Here is a 27741-nt window from a genome sequence, read left to right on the forward strand (position 1 = left end):
CAAGTCCGTGATAGAATCTTGTAAAAGTAGAATGGCATTTGTGTCAGCAGTCATTGATGTTTCTTAATACTGTATATGATATATCCTAATAGTAATAGAATTAACACAGGAGAGCAAGAAGAGAATTAACACAGGAGAGCAAGAAGAGGGCAAATAAAAACCAGAAAATCCCAAGGTAGACAGCTGGATAGGCAGACAGAGACAAGTCAAAGGAACTGTTTTCTGTAAACCCAAATTATAACACCGACCCCCTAAATTTGGAGTTCCCTCCCTAAGAAATTCTCAGTTGTGCACTGTCAACTCTATAATTTGAGCAAATACTGGATATTGGATGATTCTGTGGAATCAAATGTATAACTTGTAAGACAGTTTCTCTTGGTTGTTATGGGGTTCGAGGCTGAGCCAGAGACAGGCAGAAGAGAAATGTTGGTTATGGTGAAAGCAGAAAGGAAGAAAATCTGAGTTAGGCTGGAGGTAGAGAGTGAAGAACGCTGGTCCAGACCTAAAATCCAGGTTTGGCGACCTCGGGGCATGTCCATCTTAGTCTTGCCTCTCCCTCATCCCCAGAGGACACGACCTGGCCAACTAGACCCACACCTGTACTAGGAGAGTGCTGCTATCATCACCACATTTAATGAGGCTGGTGATTTATCTGAATGTATGTGATTCCCGCTGTAGCTGAGAAATCAACAGAAGAGAACAAATTAAATTTGGAACATATGCCATAGGGAACTTGCCTTAATCTTCAGGAGAACTGTCTTAAATCATCTGACCCTTCAGAGCATTGCGCAATGCCAGGCACACAGCAGGTGTGCAACAAATATTTAAGGTTTTTTTTTCCTTATGTCCTATGGGAGGAACTTTTTATTTCTAACCTTTGTAACTAAGGAATTCATTTTCATTTTTTCAAATGAGGGTGAAATATTAGATCCTTTCTGCTCAAAGGCTAGGCGGGTAAAGATTATAAATTAACTTTAAGATGTTATTATAAAATATCTGTATTTATTTCCACAAATACTTTTGAGTACCCAAAATGTGCCAACCACGGCTCCAAGCACTGGGAATAGAGCAGTGAGCAAAAGAGGCGATGTGGAATGGACCTTATACGAAAGGTAGAATGAATAAAAATCATGAAAATATTAACTCGCACTCTCAAAAATATTCAACCATTCGTTTTTAAAGGGCTACTTTGCATACAGCAAATAAAAGATAAAATAACCCTAAATCAATTAGAAAATTTCAACCACAAGTTGCAATACATTAAATCAGACACATTACTTTACATATCAGATTAAGTCAAATATTGCAAAAATAGCATAGTGTATATAGGTGTACACATATACATATATATCCTTAAAACATATCAATCCCAGCCAGAAATGGCAACAGATACTATAAGTATACCAAGGTACGTTTAACTTTAAACAGTCTGACCCAATATCATATCAAAGACAAAGGAAGGCTCTAAAACAGAATTTCCCTCAGTGTATCTACACTGCGATCTAATTTGCAAACATTTGATTTGTAAAAAATTTGATTTGCAGATCTTTTTGCCAGAATCGAATCATAGGTTCTTTGGGTGGAAGGGATTCTAAAGGTGACCAGACCAGAGATTCCTGTAATAGTTGTCTTATTGAGAATGGCTTCTTGCTAATTGGTTTAAGTGAGTTGGCCAGATTAATCCCCAGTGTGGTTAGGATACAGTTTAGCACTATTTAGCCAGCAGCAGGCATGCCAGCTGATCCCCGCATTCTCAAATGCTAATCCTACGATTCTTTAGCATCACAAATACAGACTGAGCGTTTCACAAACAAGTACCTCCTTGTGTTAATATTTCCTTTTGATTCCATCAATAATACCTTAGCCACTTTCTTTTACTGGAGGTGGGGAAAAAAGCAGGGATTTTCTGACAGACCTAGTCAGCGAGGCAGTTTGGGGAAGTGTGTACCCAAGAGAAAAAAGACCTCAGTCCCTTGGCCACTCATGCAGCATTTGATGGCGTGGGAGAACCATGCCCAGGATTAGAATCAAGACTGAAGCGATCTCATGGTAAAGGTTACACAAAACCTTGCAAGTGAGAGAAGGGGCTTTGTTTGCCAGAAAAGACACGTTTAGCCTGTGAATCGGGATCAGTTCCCAACTCGGGATCAGATTCTGTTACTCAGTCTCTCTCTGGGCTCCTAGTTCCTCACCCCGCCTACCAAGTTGAGGTGGTCACTCTGAGTTTTTAAGAAAGGAACTGTACTAACACCCATTCTATACAGTTTCCCCACCTTTCCCCTAATATTTTAATCAGGGAAACTAAGTCTGATGTGGCTCTTCCAAAAGTGACCACCTTTATCTAAAAGAGTGGCTCAATCTGCTCTGGGTTCACGCAGAGCCTCGTCTGTGATCATGTCAGCAGGGCTGGTCGGTGTGTGTGGCCTGCTTCGTGAGACCCAACTGATGGAGGAAATGGCACATCAGGAAGAGGAAGGAGCCACGCCATCATTTCAGTCTACTTGAATGACAGTTTTGTTAGTTTTAATGTCCGTCATTTCCCCTTGAATGTCAAGTCCATGAGAAATGGGACCTTCTGTCTTGTTCTTTACTGGGTCATCGGTGACTAGCACATAGTAGGTGTTCAATAAATATTGGTTGAATGAATGGACACGTGAGAGACCCTGGGATACAGTTCTGGGACTGGCTGCTGAATCTCTCTAGCCTATAAGAGTGTTATGAGGATGAGATGGAATTATGTGCACTGGGGATTGACAGGAACATGTTACATATTGTTGCAGCCCACAACAGGCCACCCCAAAATATCCCCCAGTGACATATTGATTACATTGAATTCAAGTTACTTAACCAACAGCCTGTGCCACAAGGGCACCTTGACCCTCCCTTGGCTCCTCGAATGCAGGAAATAAATCTTCCATATGAAAAGTGTCCTCCCTGCACCTGGAAGACACCGCTCATTGTTAAACACCTCAAAACCAAAAAGTGTGTGAGCAGATCTTGGTGCCTCTTTTCTAATTTACTACTTTGTTTAAATTCCCCACTAACAGATGGGGAATTCCCCAAACCTTGCTAGGATTCCTTTCTCATGAGCACTACCTTTTCTTTGACCTGTCAATTTCTTACAAATTTATTGTTTCTTTGTCTAGAAAGTATAAAAAGGTGCCAGTTCGATTCCTGCTTTGAGCCTCATTTTTATATGAGCAACAACACATTGTGCTTCTCCCGTGTGCATCTATGAACTTGGTTTTTCCCGTTAATCTGGTTTTGTGTTCATTTTATTACTTCATTCCTAGTCCAGCCCTAAGAATTCAAGAAGGGTAAGAGAGGGGGATTCCCTCTCCCCCAGACAGTACCTACGTTAGCTATTGGACCAGGCGGAGTTCTTCAGAAGTGAGAGGTACAGGCAATACCAAGCGATGCATAGAAAGCTAACAGTCTAATTAGAAGTCATACTTCATGGGGCAGATATTTACTGACTTTATTTCTAAACAAGTTGGTATAAACTAAGACTAAAATGCAAATTGTTTCATGATTTATGTCAGTTGAGGAAGTATTTTATTTGTCAAGAAGGAAAAGAGAGTTAAGAGAATGACATAATCTCCCTCAAATTAGCAGTTTAACACAAAGAGTACTACTGTCCCATGCACTCCACTGTCAGAAAGTTTCATATTCTTTATTGTATCTGGATGACATCTTTTCTGGTTGTAAAGTGGCCATGAGAGTGTTTTTAAAACTTATTTTTTTTTAAATCCCTGCAATTTATCATCTGGTCATATGTATTGCTTTTAATGATAGAAGTTTAAAAGGTCCTAGTCGTATATTCTATCCAATGAAGTATTTATTTATTCAAACAAATTATAATATGATTTGCTGGGATCACATTCCAGTGAAAATTATAAAAAGATCAATTTCTATAAATTTATTGTTTATAATTAGGAAAAATCAACTTTACATTTTTTAATGAAATGAATAATTTTATTGACCATTGAAGACTTATGCTGTCGATACATGTAAGTCATTTCAACTTTTTTCTGTTTAAAACTTACTTAAAAGTTAATCCAAAATTAATCCTTTAAACATTTTATATAAAGGATATTTAAATTATCCTCTTCATGATATAACTGAGGAGAGAATAAAAGCTTGAGGATATAATTTTATTTTTATATTTTAGTGAGTTATACGCCGGTTCAAACAGGGATACCTAGAATATGCATCTTTCTCAAACTGTAGTTTTCATTATTTGCTTTTCGATTATTGTTATTTTACTCTTACCATAGATGTGGGTTCTCCATCTGTTTTCTTTGCATATTTCCATTCTTTCACTTATTTTTATGAATTTTGGGGCTCCCCTGTCTTAGCTTTAAGAGAATATTGATGATCACTTGTAAATTGTACATAATCCCTCTACTTTTCCTCTAGCTTGTCAATAATCTTTAACCAATAGAATTATTTTTTTTAAAGTTTATCAGTTATTGAGCACTTACTATGGGCTTTTGTTAATCACAACAGTAATTCCCACTTACCCCACTTAACAGATGAGAAACTAAGTAACTTGCCTAAGGCCACTCAGGTTCATTATTCACGTAACTTGAACTTGGTCTGTCCTTTGGTGAGTCTAGTTAGAATAGACAGAGATTATGTTTTGCTCCAAATTTCCCATAACACTGGAGGTGCCTTAGTTCCTTACCTCCCTTTTCCTTTTGTTCCTACTGTCTTTTCCTCATTTTCCTTTTTGCTCCTGTGTCACCAGTGTCCTTTATCCCTTGTGTTAACTGTATGTCTGTGGGTGTCACTTCCCAAGGATGTGTTTGCAATAAGAAGTCAGGTGACCCCAGGACAACAGAATCAGCTTTGCTTGCCAGCTAGGCAAGTACTGCCTGCATCCAGGAAAAGCCTCTGCAGGAAGCCCTGTCATCCTGTGCCAAGGGGTAAAGCCTTGCCCCACAAAGCACCTTAGTATTATTAAACATATTCTATTTGTCAGGCATTTTATAGTCATTTTTATTGGCTCTTTTAACTAGTCATAACTCTGCATCAGAACTGTATTCACTTTTCTTTTAATTAAGTGCTCTGAGTGAAGTGGAAAAGATTGAAGGCCTTGGGGAGCAAGTCTTCAATTGCCAAACAGTCAGGGAGCAGATACAGAACCACAGAGACCTGCCACCTGCTCCCAGGGCGTGTCAGACCCAACCAGGAACCAGCAGGCACTCCACCACTGCGGAAAGGGCTCCCCACAGAGCTCAGCTTTATAGTAAGAAAAGACCCTCAAATTACTAGAGCTTTCAGCCACTGATGTCTTGAGCAGGTGCTGACATTTGGAAGACTGGGCCGTTCTATGTCATCCAAATCTAGAATGTTCCCTTTTCTTTTCCTGAAAAACCAAGAGCACAAAAACTCATGTCCTTTTTTTTTTTAATGCCTAACTACACCGCTTTTATAACTTTAATTATAGACTAAAGTTAAAAAAGTACCACTGTATAAGAAGGCTAGACCTGAAGTTGGAACTGGAACTTTGAACTTTGCTCCTCGGTAGCGAAGTGAACTTGAGAAATTGCTTAACTTCTCATCAGTTTTTCTTATCTGTAGAATGGGTATAATCACAGTTCCTATCCTTCCCCCTTCAGCATGCTCATATTGTGTGTGTACAGAGTATCACAGGACTTACCCCACAGTCAGGGTTTATTCTTCAGGTTGCTTGTCTCCCTCCCCAAAGACTGAGTGAGTCTCCAAGGATGAGGATTATATGTATGTCTCCACCGTCTATCTATCCCAGTACCTGACACTAGGAAGTACCCTACAAAGTTTCCTTAGCATGAAATCACATACAAGAAAGCCCTTTGCAAACTGTAAAGCATTATTCACAAGTACCTTAGTAATTGATTATTCACAGAATGGGCCCACAGAACAGAGATGTGGAAGAAATAATGCAGGGTATAAAAGGAGCCAGGCTTTTAGTAATCATAAAAGCTACAATTAAAATGTAAACTGTGATACAATACCAGTTCTGAATTTCTTTGGATTACTGCACAACATTCAATCACCCACTATGTGGATTAACAACACAGTGAACATTTAGAGGGGGTGATATGTAGGAAGATGTGGCAGCCTACCTCATACTGGGATACCTACAGTTGGAGAGTACTAAGGCTTTCCCAAGAGGTCTCAATGTGAGAGCAAAGAAAAGGCTTAAATTTTTGACAAGGCAACATTTTATTTTTTTCCAAGTTTTCACATTCTCCTTACACACTTTTAAAGTTTAAATTTTTAAAGTCTTTCAGTTTGGTTCATCCGACTTTGGTCCCATTTCTTAGGTAGTATGCACACTGTTTATTCGCCAGGGTTTATTTGTGAACAGTCATTAAACAATTTAAGACCCCCTTCTTCCTCTCCAACAGTCTTCTTTCTGGCATGCGCTAGGTATTCCCATGTAATTTCTCCAGGTCACCTCTGAACTATTTCTAAATTATTCTTTAGCTCCAAATTCCTACCGTGGTACACAGGAAGTGCTCAATAAACGCTTTTGTAAATGAATCCTGTGTTCAGAGTATTTCTGTATAGGATTCTCCTTCACCTTGACTTTTCACTTCTTAGATCATCACTCACATCCCAAGAGGTGGTTCTAAAATAGCTCTTTCGAGACAGTAGTTAAATGCCAGGCATAGAATCTATGATTCCGTGATTCTCTTCATAAGTTAAAAAAACAAAACAAAACAAAAAAACCTTAGAAACATACCTGGAACTTTACCACTTCCCCTCCCTTACAAAATAATCCTGAAAACACTAGCACTATGAATATCCTACTGCTAATTATAAAAAATTAACATGTTAATAAACACCAAGTTGAGGGGAAACGAAATGAAGCCAGCAAAATCAGTTTTCTAATATTGTTGTTATACTTTTATTGAGGTCTGTGTGCTTCTGCAGCAGCATGCTTTTAAACTGCTACCTCGAACTACTGAAAAATAAATATTCTGCAAGTCATTTTTTCTAGAGTAAAAAAAAAAAGAGATATATTTGTTCAACGTGGAATGTCAAAAATCTATTTATATGTAATTGTCAAAAAGAATGCCACAACATAGAAAATGACATTCCAAATAAGCGGGCTTAATAACACTAATAGAATTATTAGTTATTAATTATTAAGTAATAAAATTCTAAAAGCCCATGAACTTATCCTATAAGGACTATGGTGGCTAAGTACTGTGAACATTTGAAGGGCAAACTAAATTAGAGGTAATAAATCCTGCATCAACATATCAATCATTTCTATTTTATAAGAACACCTTGTCAAACTAAAAACAAATTGTAAGTGGCTAATTGGTCTGTAATGTTGCATCAAAACACCAACTAATTACTGATTCTGCAGTCTGTTGAAAACACATATTAGTACACATCAACTTGAAGTAGAACTTCTACTGATTTATACCGTCTCCAAGACGGTAGTCAAGTATTAGAAAATCATAGCCCAACTATGTATGCACCAGGGAAATACAAATACCACAACATACGATCTAGCCAAATACAGGCCCTTCTTCTAGAACACTTAAATTAGAACTTACAAAATATTCCAGATAAAATTTAATCATTTGTGAAAAGCTGTTGATTTCATTCTAAGTCAACTTCCATGAATCCACTGGAGTTCAGGCAGCAATTATGCCCATCAGAGCTCCCCTACCTCATTTAGCACTTGAAATTTTCCAAGGCTCTGTAAAGAGAAATGGGAAAGGTCTGCAGAACAAACCTAGAAGCAGCTGTGGCCACCGTATATGCAGTATATCCAACCTGGGCCACAGTATATGCGAATCTTAAAGAAAAATAGAGGAGAGAAAACCAGGCTTTGGGGTAAATAGAGCATCCACATGGATGGGCTTTCTGAGGTAACAGTGAGAGGGAGGAGGGCCTGGGTAAGCCAGGACGCGAGAGGCCTCGGGAGATTTCCTATCTACTAGGAGACCAGAGGAAGGGCTACCAAGCTGAGTCACTGGACGCCCCAGAAGAACCAGCAGAGAGGCCTTGCACAGCACCTGGATAAGATATTTATAAGGGAAAACGTGAAGACTGAAACTGGGACTTTATCATCAGATCAGTAGTTTCTCAAATGTGAAACATTCTGTGCTAAGATAATAAAATGACAGAAAATGTTTTTAGCACTTTTCATTTAGCAATTCATTTAGCACTGAGGACCACAGACCCTACGAAGTAAGTATCACCATCGTCCATATCTGATGGAGGAGGAAACTGGAGCACAGGAGGTTCAGCGCCAAGCGGAGATCTGGCCCTGTAAGTCCGGCCTGCTCTTAACCACTGCAGGACAGGGCTTCTCAAAAGAGACTGATACAGTCTCCAGACTCAGTAAAGGCCGGAACCACACACAGCAAAACAGAAGCATTACATGCCGGTAATATTTTTTTGTGTCCTCTGCTTTTTTTCTTGTCCTGTATTTTAACAAGTTCTCTCTTCTTACATGACTCTAGGAAAGTACCGAAGGTGGTGATATGAATCTAATGTTATATCACCTTCTCTTTACTGGATTATTTTATTTGAACAGTTGATAAGAATTTGGGAATCAACAGACCATGGATTTAAAAGCAGAGACTCTGGAATCAGACAGGCCTGGATTCAAATCCCCACACAGTTACTTACCAGCAAGTTAATCAACCAACCTATTAACCTTATCTTCTTCCTTTGGAAAATGGAGATAACCATAACTCCTTGAAGGGCTGTGAGAGGATTAAATGAGAGAACACAGACCACGGCTCATCAGGGTGTTCTGTGCATATCGATTGCCTGAGAATCTTGTTATAAGGCAGGTGCTGATCCAACCAGACACACTGGTGAGATTCTACATTTCTGATAAGCTCCCAAGTGAGGCGAAGGCTGCCAATACGGGGACCCCTTTAAAGCCCTTGGTACATGTTGGCTATTACTAATGATTACACTCCACTTCATGACTCCAGAATCAGTGAGAGGACAGCAGAGTTGAGGACGGCAGAGTTGACATTAAAACGCTGCCAAGAAGGGAATCACGTTAATCTCTAGAGGCTGCAGCCCACTGAAACGAGCGCCTCATGGCCCCCACACTCCCTTCAATTGGATCTCCACTCCCGGCTGGATTGGGTCCAATTGTCCACTCACTGACTCAGAACAGCTAGGAAGCTAGGAATGATGAAATAGTTCACACTTCTGAGTTATGTTCCTGAAAAGCTACTCGGCAAAAACCATAACAAGTCCACAAGCTCGAGAAACTCACCCTGAACACTTATTTCTCAGACTACAAAATGAGGATTTTCTCATGGATCAAATGTGTGTGTGTGTGTGTATGAATATATTAGCCATGAACATTTTATCTAAACAGAAGGGGATGTAGAGAAATTTAATTATTAAATTAGAACATATATTGTTGACTTACTAGCTTGGTCTCTGGCTTGCTTCGGTGAAAAGTGCCCAAGTGGATAATGGCGCTATAAATAATAGTTCCCTTTTTCTTGTGTTAAGAGAGGAAGGAGGGGGATTAAATGATGGACACCTGACTAAACTGGGTTAACCTGGACGGGGGACATGGAGTAAAACTAGAAACTGATGATTACCATCTGCCAAACTAGTCCTGACATTCTAATTTGGTAACCGAATTACTCACAATGGAAGTGACATTTATCTCTGTCATCCTTCAGCATTCCTTTCCAAATTCCTCTCCTTTTTCCCAGAAGCCTACCACCTAATGCTCTCTTAAATCTGTCAGCCCGTTCAGGTAAGCACATTTTTACCTCCTTCCTCACAGACAGGATCAAAATGCCCATCCTCCAGTGTTCACTGCCAGGTGATCAGGGGAAAGCAATAATTAAAGGTGTGAAAGAGTTGAGATACTCCCAAGGAAAGGACTGCGTTATAAAGATGATTTTTGAACGTCTATCTTTGGGTGGAAACGGAGCTGAAGGGGTGAGAGGCAGAGAATGGTCTGGTGATGTGGGAATAACTGAGCACATCCCATCCTCTCCTTCAAGGTCTCCCCAAGTTCCCTCAGTTTTCCAGAGTTATAAAATGGACTCAACATGTGAGAACTTCATCCTCACACTGCTCCTTCAGCACACTTTGGGACTTCCTTGTACCTCATATATTAAAGACAACCCAACTTACTGGTGAGCCAGCAGGAGCTGAACTGTTTGAATCACTAAACAGGAGTCACAAATCTTAGAAATGTAGAGGGTTTTCAGAAAAAGGAAGTTCCCACTGGGGTTCCCACAGCAAACTACTGTGATGAAAACTCCAATTAAAGCTCAGACATTCTGGACTTATAATACTGTAAGATATCTCCTACTTCCATTATTTTTGAAAAATCTGTTACCCAAGACTTGGGCAAAATTTAGGATGTGCTATGAATAAAAATATATCAGTCACTAATGAAAGCTTGCTGTCATATGTAAATGTACCTTTTTTAGGGAGAAGGAAAAGGCTCTGTCAGGTTGTTAAAATACAACCTGAAAGGAGGAAGTCTGACTGTAAAGCAAGTGTTGAACAGAAGGATGTGGAGAATTACTGAAAATCTAAAACATGTCTAATTAGGTTAGGCCTCCTATAGTACTAGGGATGTACTACTGTGGTCTGCTGTTTAATTTATAGCCATGAGCCTGAAACATCACAACCTCATATGCAGGTTTAATCTCAGCCCAGAGCCCTTGCTGTAGTGAAGTATCTCAAACGGCTTAAACACTCATTTATTTCTAGACCATACAGAATAGAAGCTCATTCTCTGTTATAACTCGACACAATTCAGAGCCCACCTTCTCTCAAAGTTGAATAGGAGGCAAAGAGAAACTTCTATAAATCTGAAAAACCACAGAGCCTAAAACTTGACAGAGCTTAAAACTGTAAAAGTGCATCTGTTTCCACTGTGATGTTCATGCATCAAGCAGAGAAGCACTTCAGCTTGACGTCCATGAACTTGCCCATCCTCTGCAAACCCCTACTGAGGGCTAGCAGGGAATCCTGCTCCTCTTGGCAGCACTTTCAAGGTACAAAGAGACTCAAGTAACGGCGGTTGAATTGAATTCAGCATCTTTAGAACACCACTAGTGTTAAATTAAAAACTGCAAAAAAAAAAAAAAAATGCTTATCGGCACAATGCTTCAAATCCTGAAGTTGTATTTTCTTTCGTTTTAGTTTATCAAGGTCAATCAATATCCATTCTTGGACCAATTAATCCCCACTTCCCTATCCCCTACCTAAATTCCCTCAATGAAGTCTTTACAAAGGTATCCCGACTGATCGGTATAATGCAGTGAAAGATCAATCACGAGAAGTAAAATAGGCCCTAGAAATAAAAGTTTGAGCATATGACAGACCCACAGATTACTAGTTTATATGTTTAGTTCTAAAATTGTCAACATAGGTAACCACAAAGTAACTCTTGTATCAATTTTCCTTTTGAAATGGCAGTTAAGATACGGAAAGATAACTTGAAACTGAACATTTTTTTTTGTTTATAAAACGTAACTTTATTTCCTTATTCTGCTACTACGTAGGGCAAAACTGAGCTTTTTATTAAATAACTGAAGTGGAGTTTTGACTGGGCAAGGCCAAGGTGAGGACCTGCCTAACTGGTCTCACATACAACTAGTGGTCCTATTAGATGAAGGGGTTCTTCTTACTAGAAATCCATTTTTGCAATGACAAGAAGATAGCCTTTTAGGTGACATTTGTTAGGGAAGCCAGATTTTAAAATCAGGGTGACAAAAAGATTTAAGTTTTAGATGAATGGGTTCTACTTTCTCTGTGGTAGCAAATACTTCTGTTTCCTGGATCAGATTTAGTAGATAGTGAGCGGACATACATGTGGGTTTATATCAATTTAAAATAATACACCTGAGTACTGATTCCAATATAACATCCAAAAGTAAAAAGTATAGATTTCTTTCCCAAATGTGACTGTTGCAAAACACTGAGTGCATACCTTTTAACTTTCTTTATTTTGATCTAGTTTTAATACTTAATGAGGCCAAAATCTTGCCAGTGAGACTACTTGCCAAGTGGAAAATAGATTAATTTATAGAGATTCCTAGTACAAAAGCCAAATTAGTAGGTGCTCAGTAATTGTTTCCTGAATGAATGAAAAAAGTTACATAGTTAATGTTAATGACATTTAGTTTCTCCACCAATTTGAACTTTCCACAAAGGAGAGCAAACATTCCTGCAGCAGAAAAAGGAATTTAGCCACACAATAACATTAAAAATCAGGAAAACATCCATTTTGAACAGAGCAGTTAATCCTAATAACTTCAGATAACCATTGCAAAAAAAATGTTTTCTCACAATTACTGTAGCTGTTAAACACACTACTCCATTCACATTTATAGTTTGTATCCATCTTTAAGTAGAAAAGAGTATCCATCTCCTAGTCTCCAAATGCAAAATAAGACTGGTGATTATTTCAATAATACATAAAATGCATGTTTTTTTTCTATTAACTATTAGGTTGGTGCAAAAGTAATTGCGGTTTAAAGGTTAAAAAATTGCAAAAACCGCACTTACTTTTGCACCAACCTAATAGAGAGATACAGTATTCCTTCTCCCTTCCCACACTGCAGCACCCGAATCTGAATGAAAGCTGGTTACTTAGTGCTATCAGCATCTGGCTTCCCAGAAAGCAAGGTCATGAACGACTCTGTGTGTCCCCCAGGGAAGCTGCTCCAATTTTCAGCTTGGAAACTGTTAAGGACCAACTCTGACTCCCCAGTGAAGACAATGAAACAGAAACAATGGATGTGCACCACTGACTCCAGAATCTTTCCACTAATAGATTTCCTACTTACAGAGGATATCTGGAAATAATCTGGGTTAGGGTCAAGGAAGTGAATTTCCTTGCAGCTTTGTCACTAGTGTACTAACGCTTCTAAGTGTATTTTAGGGAGCTAATTTTCACTTTTTTTTTTTTTTTTAAAGAGGGTGCAGCTCACAGTGGCCCATGCAGGGATCATATCGGCAACCTTGGTGCTACTAGCACCATGCTCTAACCAACTGAGCTACCTGGCCACCCCAATTTTCACATTTTTGTTTGGTACTGGAAAGGCACAATCTTTAAAAACTTAAAGTAACAAACTATGATATTTAGAACCTAAATTCCAATAAAATATAGCATTCTCCTTTTGTGCAAATGATAAAGACCAAAGTTACAAATCTCTATCACCTAGCTAAGCTGAAGTACTATTCTCTGAGGCAGGAAAAATGCTGCATTTTCATGCAAAGAGGCTAGCTATGACGATGTAGGATAGGCCTACTACCCCTCTTAAAATAATCTCCTCCTGTTGCACCAATAACTGAATCATCTTAGATCACAACAGCAACATGAGGAAAAAGGGAACTAAAACCACCCTTTACTTTGAAAGCCATTCAAGAGAATTAAAAAGTGAATCAATTAAAGCAACCATCACCACCCCCAAAAACAAAAGCCACGTACATCACATGAATAAAAACACAAATTCCATAATATCTGTTAATCCTTGAGTGCATTCATTTTTAAATCAGTCCCATAAATGACACACTTATTAACACCCTCAAGAAGTAAAGAGTCAATGCATTTAAAGTAACAGGCTCCTCATTTTTTGAGAAACTTGCAATATTAGAAGAGAGTCAAACCATCAAGGTGTGACTGCTATCAAGAAGTCTAGAATAATATGGTCAATAGTGGAATTCAGTGTCACACCACTTTGATGAGGTCCAGTCAGAATTAAGGATAGACAGTCTATGTTTATAATTAAGTAATAATGACTGAAACTTGACATATACATGGCATTTACTGGGGATTAATGGCCAGCTAGAGGAATTGACAACCCAGGGCAAAGCCTTGGGACAGTAACCCCAGCCATTAATCCCCAGGAAATGTCTTGGACCGCAGTTGTTACAGTGACTTTAGTAAATATAGGAACAAAAAGTTTAATATCAGCTTTCTACTTAAACATTTGTTTCATACTTAGAATGCTCACACTTCATAAAGTGAGTTCTACAGGAGTTACCAAAGAGTTCCTGTAACCTTCTGAATGCTGATTAAAAAGAAAAGAAAAAATAAAATAAATAAAAATTTACTGGGCCAGCCCGGTGGCTCAGGTGGTTGGAGCGCCATGCTCCTAATGCTGAGGTCGCTGGTTCGATACCCACATGGGACAGTGAGCTGTGCCCTCTACAGCTAAGATTGTGAACAACAGCTCTCCCTGGAGCTGGGCTGCTGTGGGCTGCCAGGGGTTGCCAGGAACGGACGGTGGCCAGCGTGGGCTACTGTGTGCTGCCCTGAGTGGCTGGCAGCCATCGTGAGCGACTGGCTGCAGGCAAGAGCTACTGTGAGTGGCCAACCAATGGATCGGCGAACGACTGCCTCAGCTGGGGGAGCACAAGGCTCATAATACCAGCATGGGCCTGGGAGCTGTGTCCTACACAACTAGACTTGAGAAACAACAGTTTGAACCAGAGTGTGGGGGGAGGAGAGGCAGAAGAAGGGGGAAAAAAATTTACTCTAACATTAAGTGAAAAGCTTGCTATTAAATAGGTGCAAAGAGAACAACTTTTTGTAGTATTTTTTACAGGGGACTTAGCTAAGATAACCTTTGAGAGCTACAATAATAATGTAACCAACATATGGACACTCAAATCTATATTTAACTTGGCAGTTAACTGACAACTCAAAAAAATAATAAAACAATCAGCGTTCAGGTTTATAGGACTGATTTATCTCACTCAGTTAAAATAAGACTTGAGACAAAGTGATGGCATTACTTACAACAAAACAAAACCAACAAAACAACCCCACAGTCATTTGTGGATTTTAAGTCATGATTCTATATAACACTAGTGTCAAGAAACCAGCGGACAGATAGATGCCAGTTGACAAACTGTTTCATTGTTATTCTAAGTAGATATATACTTTAATAAACTTTCTTAGGCTTTTAATTCTTAATCAGATGCTATTCTGAACCGACATTTTAAGGGTTTTTACTTTAGCAGAAGAATGTGAATACTTTTGCTTTCAAAAGAAAAACCAAACCCAAATTCTCCAAAGAAGAGAAAAAATTTTCCTCTTCACCCTTTCAACTCCCTAAAGCAACCGCCTGGTCTGTCAGAAATGTACTACACACACTAGAAGTACAGAAAGGAAGACACAAAGCCTCCAGGTCTTGTGTATTTTAGAGAACTTTGGTGTTTATATTACCATTCACAGATCCTTTCTCAGTTGGCCTTGAGGCTTGCTGATTAGCTGGTAAACGTTTGAAAGGGTCAGGTTGTCCAGAACTGGAATTTCCACTTTGCAAAAAGCACAGAGGTACCTGACATCTGTTCCTTGAAGGGCCTGCACTACACCTCCAGACTTACAGCTGAAATTCCTACTTCTGCTTGATGGCAGGGAGGTCACAATTGTAAAACCTCCAGTGGGTACTCCTGCCTGCAGAACAGAGCATAGTCCCCCAAGACCTCTGGTTTCTGGCTCCTAGAGTATCCAAAAGATGAAGCATCCACTTAAGCCCTCAAGTCTAGACCTAGAATTTGATACCGCTTAAACTAATTTTAATGTTGAAAGAGTTCCCTCATCTTTGATGAGGACACTGAAGCCCAGAGAGGTGAAGTGATTTACCCAAGGTGCCTCAGCTGCTGAGCTACTATTCTTACTTGTTCTTGCCACACTCCTGTGCTGTTTGTCTTAATTACCTATATTCTTAAGTGTTATCTGCCCCCTAGATGGTGAGCTCTGTAGGGCTAAGAGATGACAGCCATGTTCAGTGCCCACAGTGCTGGGCACTACAGGGCATGCTCTAATTTGGAGCCTGGCTGGTAGGGCAGATACGCTTTCCATCTAATGTTAACAACTGACTTAGTTTAGGGAAGCTTCCCCCCAAAATCACTTTACACTCAACTACATGTTACTGGCACTCAACTGCCAGTCTCTCCACTCCCCACCCCCTTACAGGAAGTGGAATTGGCATGTTTTCTATTTAATAACTTATAACTGCTTTTCTAACTTCATAAATTATGGTGAATATGTAACAGAGTATTTTAATGGTTACTTTATTCAAATATATTTTAAGTAACTGCTTCCTTTATATGTGCCCTATTCCTGCACTCTTTGCTTTATAAAACTCATGCATTCAATGGAGAGAGGCTGCAAGGGCTGAGCTAACCCTTCTTGTTCTGCGAACTTGGAAGATTTTAGCGTTACTGCGCAGCCGTGATTGTTAGGGCGCTTGCCCTCTCACATCTTTTAAGGTGAGGAGTCAACTTTTTCTGAAAAGCACCAAGAGAGTTAAGTTGCTAAGGGTGAAAGCGAATCCGATTCAGCATATTGGCTACTTTTTCCAACTTCCCCCAACCCAGACCTGCATTAGCACAAGTTAGTCCCGAAGTGGTACCACAGCAACATTTCATGCATAGAGTTTAGTTTGGTTACCTGGGTGGGGGAAACAATGGCAGGTGAAACTACTGTGGGAGAATTGGTGCTTCTGTGCCCATTGGCTTCTGGAAGAAGAGGCAGGGGGTCGTGTTTCACGGAAACCACCACCACCGCATCCACAGGCTCCGAGGGGCGGATACAAAGTCTTTTGGGGGAAGAGGGACCGCAGATTTCCCCCGACCCGAACACCGACTCGTACAGGGCGCGCTTGGGCGCAGCCTCGGATTTAACGTCGGGCCCGATCTGGCTGTCTTTGGGGAGGATGTAGGTGTTCCCCAGCGAGGGCGGCTGGGGGCGGTGGTGGTGGGAGGGATGTGTAGGGGGGTGGTGGGAGTGGTGGCGAGCCGCCCCATTCAGAGCCTCGGCATAGCAGCCCTGCGGGGGGGGCGAGCCCAGTTTGGTGCCGATGCCCGCGATGCTGTTGAGCGTGGCGATGGAGACGGCGCCGATGCAGTGGTTGGTGTAGGTCTTAGAGAGCTTGGCCGCCTTGGAGAGCATCTGCATCCTGGTGCCCAGCAAGTTCTTGCCGATGGCTTTGTTCTCGTACCAGGTCACATCGCCCTCGCTGCAGTGGTCCCGGGGCCGCTGGAAGAACGCCTTGCAGAGGGGGTTGCGCTTCGATAGGTACTTCACGAAGCTGGCGTAGGGGCAGAACTCGGTGCCGGTCTCGTACATGCGGGGCAAGTTCTCCTCGTCGCTGCTTTCGGCGCGCTTCTTGCTCCACGACGACGAGCGCGACTTGTGGTAGGGCCCGAGGGATTTAAAGTAGACGAACTTGCGGCCGTCCTCATCCATGGCCAGCCCAAAAGAGTCTTCCTCCAGCTCGCGCTGGTTCTCGCGGCCGCGCGTGCAGAAGTACATGCACGTCTCGAACCAGACCTTGTTGAGCAGCCCGAAGGGCGTGTTGGTGCTGAAGACGCTGGAGGTGTAGAGCTTGCGCAGGTCCGCGCGCGTGATGGCTTGCTTCTGCACCACGGGCCCGGCGCCCTGCTCCTCAAGCTTGCGGATGACTGCGGCCAGCGTCAGGTTGGCGCTGCGCAGCTCCGGGTCCTTGGTGAGGTCGAGCGTGCGGCAATACGGGGGCTCGTTGAGGTAGCGGTTGAGGGAGCTGCGGATGCTGATGAGCGAGGACTTGCTGTAGAGCTGGCCGCTTTTGGAGCGGGCCTCGGCGTAGAAGGAGCGCAGCACGCGACACAGCGCCCCCTTGTCCATGGTCTCGAAGTCCGGGCTCTGCGCCTTCTCGCTCAGGTACTCCCGGAAGATGCGCACGGCGTAGCGGGTGGCCAGCCGGGTGTTCTCGCTCAGCCGGGCCCGCTCGGGGCGCTGCAGCACGTCGGGGTCCAGCTCGGCGCCGTCCCCGGGCGGCCCACCGCGGGCCCGGGGCGCCAGCAACCGCGGCGGCGCCTCGGGCTCCAGCGCGGCGCTCTGGTCCATATTGATCATATGGACCGGCTCGGGCTCCAGCTCCTCCCCGGCCGAGTCCTCGGGCTCCAGGGGCTCGTCCCAGTCCAGCCCCATCTCTTCCTCCTCCTCTTCGTCCTCCTCCAGCCCCCCACCTCCGTCCTCCTCCTCCTCGTCCCCCGTTATCTGCACCTCTTGGATCTCGTCGTCCTCCTCTTCCTCCTCCTCCTCCTCCTCCTCCTCTCCCGCGCTGCAGTAGTGCGGACGGCCGTGGCGGCGGCCGCGGCCCCCAGCTCCGCGCTCGCCCTCGCCCCGCTCCCCATTGTTCTCGGCGGCGGCGGCGGCGGCGGCGGCGGCGGCGCTGGCGCTGCCGCCCGCGCTGGTGTTACAGTCCCCGCTGCCAGGCATTCTCGCCATATTGCCGTCTCTCTGCCAGTCCTCGGGCAGGGCGCATGCGCTATATTGGACCGCAGCGCTGAGAGCTTTTGTGTTTAATGACCTTCAGCTACCGGGAGGCAAAGCCGGGCTCTTAAAGGAGCCGCGCTCCAATTGTCAGTTCGGAGCGCTGCTCCAGAGGGGCAGCGACGCGCAGGGGATGGAGGGGAGGCGGGAAGAAGTTAGGCAGGGAGAGGGTAAGGACGGAGGCTAGCTGGACCCTCTTCCTCCCCCATCCCTCTCCCCACTCCTAAGAAAACTTGGAAGGGAAAAAAAGGGGGGGCGGGAGGGAGAGCTGTCGGTGGGGGTGAAACACTCCCAACTTACCCTCTGGCTGAGTGGCGCGCGGGCCCGGGCGGGAGAGAGGGTGGGCCGGCGGGAGGGCGGGGCGGTCTCGCTTCTCTAAGTAATGCCCGAGGAGCAGTGCCCCTTCCACCGCCCCTTCATTGCCCCCCGGAGCCGGGGGTTCAGGGAGGCGGCTGCGCCTGGCGGGCCTCGGGTGTTGCTTTGAGAAGCCCGTGTCTGTGGCCGCCCGGAGCGGAGTGGAGCAGGCAGGTTAATGAGCAGGGTGGAGGAGGCACTGCGAGGCCCCGCACCCTCTCTGCGCCCGCGGCCAGGGCGCAGCGGGCGAGGCTTGGGAGCGGGATTGGGCTGGCGGCGGCGGCGGCTCCCCCACCTACTTGCTGGCGGCGAGGCGCGGGGGCCTGGGGCCAGCCGCACAGCTCCCAGCTCCCTTTCCGACTCTTGCAAAGGAGCGAAACACGCCCCACCTCAGCCTCTTCCCTTTCGACTTATCCAACAGCCACTTTTAAGCTGTCATTAAAGACCTGGGGCGCTCCCCGTAGGTTTGGGGCAAGTCCGCGCGGGTCCAGCCAGCCTGGGGAAGGAGCGAGAAAGAAAGACTTGGGAGGGGCCGGTGGGAGGGGAGACGCGGGGAGAGGCTCTCGGGACCCCAGGGACCCCTCCCCACCCGCCCAGGCCATCGCCCGCCCTGCCTCGGAGCAAATTCACACAACTCCCTCTAGCGAGGCGCTCCACCTGGTAGGAGCTAGAGCAAAGTCGGTCCCTAAGGCCCGCGAGGCGGGCTGGCGGAAAAAGTGAACTTGGGTCTCGGCCGCCCCCGCTGCCGTCACAATTCCGGCAATTCGGATCACCAGTGCTCTCTCGTTCCAAGTTTGCCAACCGCCATTCGTTCGCCCTCCGGGCTGCGCTGCCTCCGGCGCGCGGGGGCGGGCACCTCCGAAACTGGAAAAGCAGCCAAAGAGCTCGCCGGGTCCCGCTTTCCCATAGGAGACACTGTCCCACTTCCAGCCAAACGCCCGCCTCCGGCGCGCCCAGGCTCTGCGCGCGTCCTCGCGTCGCCGCCTCCTGCTCTGCGGGCCCAGGGGCAGCGTCCCCAGAGACGCCAGAGATCTCGGCTGTTTACTTGGCGGCACAGCCCGGCCACCTCCGGAGCTCGCACTGCATCCTAACTTTCTCCTCTTTCGGGCAGCGTAGCACGCGGGCCAGCTCCGAGCCTCAGAGACTAGGGGAACCGATGGAGTCAGGTCCCAACAGCGCGACCCCGGGCCGGGGGGCCCTTCTGTGACGCAGCCTTGCCAGCACGAATGCGTCCTCGGATTTGTCTCCCAGTCCGAATTCTCTGCAGTTCGTCTGTGGAAGTCTTGTCAATTGTCCATTTCCCTCTCCCTGGCCCTCTGTCTTGCTTTCCAGCAGTTTATAATTTTACGCATCAATAGAAACCCATACGTCAATTTGTAATTTTAAAAAAAAGGGGAGGAAGGAGGACAGGTCTCCGGGCCGCGTGGGCGTCTAAGTGGGAGTTGATGGTGTCTTCTCCAGAGATCAGTCCTCGCCCTCCGCATGCCTCCAGGCCTTGGACGCCGAGGAGCGTTGGGGAAACAACGCCAGGTGAGAACAAGTTACAGCAAGTCCCTGCCTCGCGGGCCCCCTCCTGCTCCTCGGGGAAACACACACTCCCTGCTGCTCTGCGCAGAAAACCATCACGCGAGGCGAGGAATCCGGAGGTCACACTCCTCGGGAATCGTCCCCAAGGTGCAGCCGGCTTTGTTCAAACTGCACTTCCCACCGCACCCCTCAAAATATGTAGAAAGGCGTGTTTTGTTTTGTTTTGTTTTTCCCCCCGGAGCCCAGGGCAGTAGGCAGCTAAGTTATACATGCGGACCCGCGCACACGAGCTGGCACACACCAGTCGCACACGGTTACTTCTGGAGGGCTGGCCCTTTGTCCCGGGATGCGCCCAGGTTTTCTGGCCGCCGGAACGCTAGGGCGAGAATTTCAGCGAGAGAACTCAGGTGGGCGCCAGTCAAGTTACCTACCAGGGGCTGCTCCCGCGGCCCTCACCGCGAGCGCAGTGAACCAAGGGGCTGTGCTCCCAGCTCCGCCTGGGGACTCAGGCCCACGCTCCAGCCCAGGAGTTTGAAGCCGCTCCCCGGGTCTCCCCACTTCCGCGGGCAGTGGGAGTCCCTCCGTCCCCCAGCTCCCCTCCCAGCCCCGAGAGCTGCTTTGAATTGTTCGCAGTTTGCCGGAGGCGGTGTGCTGGGTTGGACGCTCCGGGAAACAAAGCAACCAAAAACAGCTCCCAGTTGACGTCAACTTATTTCCAGAAAAGAAAATAGTTTTGTGCTCCCAGGACAAAATAACCCCCAGGGCAGGTCTCCACTGGAAAAAGTCAGGGGGCGGGGGTGGGGAATAGCAGAACAAGAAAACCCCAAGCATAGTAACTTTTTAACGGACTTGGAAAAACAACAGTTTCAGATGCTGCCTGAATAGTTTGCAAACCACCGGCGGGACCCCAGCTTACGTTAGATACGAAAAAAGCACCCTGGAAAGTGTGCCTTGGCCTGATTATAGGGCGACTGTGAATCTGTTTCGTGGCACCACCTCCTGCAACGATACCAAAATTCTTTGCTCATAATGATACTTCACCAAATATTGGGAAAGACCTCTTCAGATTAATACCTACAGTATTTACCAGGAAGAACACTCAGAGAAAAAAAAAGCAGTTATAAACCTCCCCTGTCCCCCGACCAACAAAAAAAAATGTTGCTTAATTTTTAAAACACAATAGAAAATTACAGTTGAGTTCATAAAGGTTTAATAAGTGATCCCTTAAAAACATCCTGTGGTTCCATTAACTCAATTCCAAACTGAAAGAAATCAAAAAAAGCTTTCTTCTTCTTTTATTAAAGAGGCCACATTGGTTGACTTCTGCCTATCAACCCCATCCAGGGTTCCACCTCACTTTGATTCTGCCCTGTCATGAAGTCCATTCAGCCCACCACTTAACTGACAGCTGCCAGTCACTCCTTTGTAAGGAATCTTTCTTTATTTTGTGTGCAGAATGCAAAGCTTCTTTGTATAAAAAACAATTCCAGTACTGTATGGAACATTTATTGAATTTTTTTTTAACTGTCAGAAGTTTTTAAGCTATGCTAAGATATTTACAATTTCAACAGAATGCAGCACGTTTTTTGTCTCTTTCATCATTATAAAGTAGCCACTATATATGTGTGTTTCTTCATTTCTTAGATTACTTGAAAGTAGTGACATGGCTATTTTGGAAAGAAAAACTGTAAATGTTTCATCCTCAGTTTATAACCCACTTACTCCCATTTTCAGGTTCACAATTTATTAAAGGTTATGCTCTCAAGAAACATTCAGCTCTTTCTCCTTTTGGCTTCCAATCTTCTGAGCATTATCTGTTATGTAATTGATACAGTTGCTTTTCATCCGCCTGTTTCTTGTACTAAACCAATATACCTTTGTGGTCTAGGCTGGTACCTGAGACCTGGTGAGCACTCCAGTTGTTTACCTTGAACAAATGAATGAACAGGATCTGTGTTTAGTGAAATCCTATATTTAGCAAGAAACTTTTGTGTGTGTGAAAAATCTAAAATATCATGGATCTGAATTTCCATCTTAAAAATCAGGATGCTACCAAAATTCTTGGACAAATATATGGTGACGGAAGAAGAACTGACTGGGTGGTGAACACACGATGTGATGTATAGATGATGTATTACAGAATTGTACACCTGAAACCTATATAACTTTGCTAACCATTGTCATCCCAATAAACTTAAAAATTTTTTTTTTAAATAGAAAAAACTCAGAACAAAATCAGAACAAGGCAACATTATTGTTTGCAAGTGAAAATGAATATAATGACTGCTTTGGTTTGTATTTCCCTACCCTGAATTCCCTTTCTAGTAGAACACACTGTAGGAAATTATTGCAGAAATAGAGTGAGTGACCAGGGAATGGAGGTATCTATGTACTAAGAGAGGTGGGTAGGGGAGGATTTAAACTGATAAATTCAAGGAATTGTGTGGGTTTTGGGGGCCCTCTGCCCCCCAGAAAAAGCATTTGGTTCATCACTTTAAGTCCCTTTTTAGTTTATAACTTGTTTTTAGTTCATTACCTATAAGTCAGGCTCTCTTGATCACTAAAAGATTCATAAAGTATTTTGGAGATAAAATATGAATTCCAATTGAAGCTATTATGACATATCTTTGTTTTAGAGTTTCAGTACTAAGTTGTTGAATTCAGTTGAAGACCATCTTGAGTAGTTTTTCTGAACTCAGATGACAACAAAACCTATGTAATCTAATTCTACAAAGTGGAAGTAAACAAAACTCCACAAGAGCAGAAACTGTCTTATTTATTACTGCACCTCTGATTCATTTCCAGTACCGTTCCTTAGCATATTTTAGCAGAGAGCTGGCACATAGTAGACACTCAATAAACCTACAGATGTTTATGTGTGGAAAGAGAGCCTTGGACATGGAAAGGTATGTCCACAAAAGGTATGTCGCAGACTGGTTAAAAGCCATCTTTGAAACCAAACTGCCTGGGTTTGACTCCTTGTTTGGTCTTACCAGCCACCCTCTTTTATGTCGCACTTCTCTCATTATTTTATTATCTGGATGATAATAAAAACCCCTACATCATAGGATTGTTGTGAGAATTAAATGGGTTAACATGAGTAAAGGATGTAATATAGTGTCTGGAACATTAGTAAGCCTCCAATTGTTAGCCTTTCCTTGTTAAGGCTCTAATATTTTCCAGGCTTAATTATAAACAAGCAACCCGAGGCAAGAAGGCTCACAAAGTTTAAGGCATTTGCCCAAGGTCTCCCAGACTTAGGTAAGGCGGGAAAGTTTGGCTCCATATCCCACGCTTGAGCCACTTACCCAACCACATTCAGCTTCTAGGAACCAAAGAATGAAAAACACAAAATAAAACAAACAAAAAAACAAACAAGGGAACTATTTGCCATCTTTAAAATAGTTCTGTATGTCATTTGATTTGGGAATCTTGGAAAGCCAGAATAGTACTAAGATAAGGCCTTAGACTTGTGAACACAGCAGAAATGGCCTAAGAAAGAGTGTCCTAGAACTTGGTCCAAGAACTTGGCACCTAAAATCACTGGTACTGTTTTCCTGGACTATTGGAAGTAGGGACCCATTCGTGTCTTAAAAGAATGACAGTAAAGAGTTTAGAGGCAAAAGGAATACCCACAAACCCAATCAGACTAGAGGTGTTTTCTACTAAAATCCTGGGCTGTTCTGCCTAAATCTCCTGGGGGCAAGGAAGGTATTACCTATTTTTATCTTTGATGCTTTGTTAAAAAACAGGTCAGCTTGAACTTAACACAGTGATTGACAAGGGTAGAATTTTTAGTTTCTTATTGCTACCTGATAACTATAATTCTTGATCTTTTTACCTAATAATCACCTACCCACTCGCCTAGGTGTTTTGAAAACAAGTAACGTGTGAGAGGAATGTAGTTTTCCTAAGTCAATTGTGTTTTCGTGTAGCTTAAAAGTGTGCTATCTCTCTTTGTTACAATATTCTGATAATGAAACTTTACTTGGTTAGTAAAGAAGTCAAATGTGAAGGCTGTCAAAGTTAAATCAAATGTAAAATTAATAATGATAATGGTTTCTTTATCTCCTAGTCATGTATTTTTAAAGGGTATGTGGTATTAAAGCGGATGTTAGTCCTATTATTAAAGATCGTTTATTTCAATGCCATCACAATACTAATTAAGGTGGCAAAGGAGATAAAGATATGTGCGAATGTCATGTAACAAATACATATATTTTAAATAATGGAGGAGACTTTTACAACTGTCTCAGAACATAAAATGTTCCTGAAACTAACCGCTACATTTTTAAAAAGCCTATTAAGTTAGTAAAAGCAAATAAAACAAACAACAAAAATGTAAAAAAAAACCCAACACTTTATATTCAAAATGTTATTCTCATATTTATATCTCATATTTATTCTCATAACATATTATTCTCAAATGTTATCCTCATATTTTTTTTGTTGACAGTATCAAGTAAGATAGCCTTTTAAGAAAGCAATTGGCAACCTCTCAAAAACCATAAAAACATTCACATTCTATGATCCAGAAATTTGTTTCTGGAAATTCATCTTCTTAAGGAATATCTTATTTGTATTTTGGTAAAGTTTGGTTTATTGCATCTAGATAACTTGAACAAATGAGTTTTACAGTACACATCACAAAGTGTGCTCTAGAACTGCATTTCACAATGTCTTGGAGACCTACCTTTGTTTACAAAAGTTTAGATTGTAAGTATTTGTTGGATAAAGGAAGGAGGAAGTTCAATTAGGGAGAGTCATGTTGTATAGCAATGTCAAGTGCTCTTTGATGAATAGCGATAAATGATGGTGAAGATAAAAGGGCAAAATAAGATCCATTTTAAATCTCCTATTTCAATATCTTCATGACTTTGAGAAAGTTTAAGGACCAGATTTTGAAGCTCTAGATATCAGAAATTAGTATCTAGGTATATTGTGGCAATTCACAGGATGTACTGACGAGTGGGTATGTACCTGCCCCGTGGCTATGTTTCTAAATGAACTAAAACAGAAAAAAAAAAAATCCCCTTTTAAATACCCAGAAGCACTAACCCACATTTTGAACTAATTGACTTACTTTTTCTTAGGAAAGCTTAATTTAACTGGTAGGGGCACATGGGTGTATCTGAATATTTAAAGAAGCCCTGGGATGGGTTTGTTCTATTTCTTTAATTTGATGCCGGAGATCCAGGCTTTGTACCTGGTGGAAGAGGGCAGCCTTGGAGGCGGGCAGAGAGCAGGACACATTGTGACCTAACCCCTCTATTTTGCGATCTAAATGTGCAGAGCCAGGGCACGGTTGATACCAAATAGCACTCATAATTTTTCATGTTTACTCTTCCTACAGTCTGTGCTTTGATTAGGGTACCCCGAGGGTCACATGCTGTCATTACTCCAAAAAAAAACAGACGCCCTTGACAGTGATTGCATCTGTTTGTTTCCCTATCTTTTCTCTCTTTATGTCTTAGTCCCTAAAATATAAAAAGAAAAACAAGAAAAGCTGTGGTTTATCATTCTTTTCGGATTATAAAAGAAGTCAGTCTTCATTGCAGAAGGTTTGGAAAGTACAGAAATCTGGTGCATATATATAGGCACCATATTTCTTACTTGTTAACGTTTAGTGAGTGCTTGCTGCGGGTCTGGTCTTTCATGTTAACACTCTGAAGTCATTCTCATGAGTATGTGTGAGGATTGTTCCTCTTTTCCAGATGAGTAGAAACCCTGAGAGATTAAATAACTTGCCCAACATCACACAGCTACTGAGAGTGGGACTCTAGAGCACACACATTTTCTTAACCAGACAAGTCCTTCCGTTCTATTTCCACTGCCCAGGGGAAAACAAAAACAAAAACAACACTCTTTACATGCAAGTGTATTTCTATGAATTCCATCTCACGTGGTTTACTGTTTAAGTACTACATGTTTCAAAATCCATAATTCAAAATATGTAATCAGTGGATTTTTGGCAAACTCTGCGAAGCACATGCAAAGAAGCCGGAAGAGCCGAAGATTCTCTCCAGGAACACGCCTGGCCTGACTCCAGGGAAGGGTAAAATTTCAGTAGGTCCATGTGGTCAATAGTTTGCCTTCTGCCTTTCTCGTAGTTACCTTATTTCCATCTGCTACAGAAAAAACACATTAATCTCTTCTTCACCTCTAAGAAGTTGAGTTGAACTGTCAGAGTTTGAGGAATGAACCTCAATTCAGGTCCTTTTTGCGGTCCATATGGTAAGGCATACAGAATACAGCTTTAAATGGATGGTCACTGAAATGCCAGGCAAGTGTTTGCTCGGGCTAATGTTCCCAGTTCTGTGGTATTTTGGTCATTGAAAGGCTTTTTGTGCCTCAGCTCCATGTTTTAGTGGCTCACATGCTTCCTAAATTCACTATTAATTTAGCTTTCCTGGAATTATTGGCTTTTTAGATTAAAGCCTGAGGCGGTTTGTGTACTTGAGAGTGCATCAGAACCAACCAGAGTCACCTAGGGAACTTCTTTTAAAATGCAGATTCTTAGGGGCCAGTTCCAGAGATTCTGATTTAGTAGGCCTAAGGTACAGCCCAAGAATGTACATTTTTTAAACACACAGCTCAAACAGTTTAATACTAATCTGACAACACACCCCAAGAAACGCTGCCCCAAACGCTAATATAATTTAGCAAGCAATAAACTAGTTTCCTCTCTAGCAGTGATTGATTACTAAATCATTTGGGGGCCATGAATTATTTGAAAATTGAATGAAAGTTATGAAACCTCTTCCTCAGAAGATGCACAAGCACAATTTTGTCTACAATTTTGAGGGGGATCGGGGTCAACTTGCATTCTTAAAATGCTGTTACGTGGTCTCCAACACCATTTTAATACTCTTCCTCCCCAGGTCAAAAAGTCACCACAGCTCCTTTCTTTGGTTTTAAGTGCAAATTCCCTGGGATCTTGGCCCACATCTAATTTCCCAATGTTCTTCACTGCATCTTCTTAACAGGAATCCAGCCCTGTGTGGGAGTGGGCTCCAGAGGGAACAGTGCTGGAAAGGGCAGAAACATGGCTGGGAGTCCCCAGGACACTGATCCTCAAACTTGAGTGTATATCAGGATCCCCTGGAGGGCTTGTCAAAACACAGTGCTGGGCCCACCAGGACTTCTGAAGCAGCAGGTCCACAGGGGGACCTGCGAATGTGCAATCTCTCAGGTGATGCTGATGCTGCTAGTTCCACTTTGAAAACCACTGGCCTAGGAGAAATAAACATATCCAAAGGGAAGAATCAGCGCAGGAAAGGAGGAAAGATGAGGATAGAGGTTGCGGGTGTGGAGTCCAGTGAGCCTCATTGAGTCAATGCAGTAGGACCAGGGGAAGGAATCTTTCATGTGACGATGGCTGAGCCTGTGGTGGAGGAGTAGTGAGGAGGCTTGAACCAGCCCTAACAACTAGCTTCCTTTCTGACTAGAAAATGTCTCCTCTCCTCCCCCCCAAATTGTGTTGATTCTTTAATGCCTCGCTCCAAATCCTGTTTCTTCATGAAGCGTCCTCCCACCATTGCAGCGTGAAGCCAACTATCACTGCTTTTGAC

At 43.3% G+C, this 27741-nt stretch overlaps 1 protein-coding gene across 3 annotated transcripts in view; it reads right to left on the reverse strand.

The window, feature by feature from the left end:
- Positions 1 to 27741, reverse strand: part of KCTD1 (potassium channel tetramerization domain containing 1) — a 169871-nt gene that overhangs the window by 68218 nt on the left and 73912 nt on the right. The window contains exon 1 of one of the 3 annotated variants that reach the window (XM_033087382.1): positions 18590 to 20252. The exons of 1 other annotated variant lie outside the window; for it this stretch is intronic. Coding sequence is in view for 1 of the 2 variants with exons in the window: in XM_033087380.1 (XP_032943271.1) it covers positions 16424 to 18244 (1821 nt within the window). In the remaining variant the exon portion in view is untranslated. One more of the 3 variants, XM_033087380.1, reaches the window with a different exon arrangement.

This window comes from Rhinolophus ferrumequinum, chromosome 19 (assembly GCF_004115265.2).
Source record: "Rhinolophus ferrumequinum isolate MPI-CBG mRhiFer1 chromosome 19, mRhiFer1_v1.p, whole genome shotgun sequence".
NCBI lineage: Eukaryota > Metazoa > Chordata > Mammalia > Chiroptera > Rhinolophidae > Rhinolophus > Rhinolophus ferrumequinum.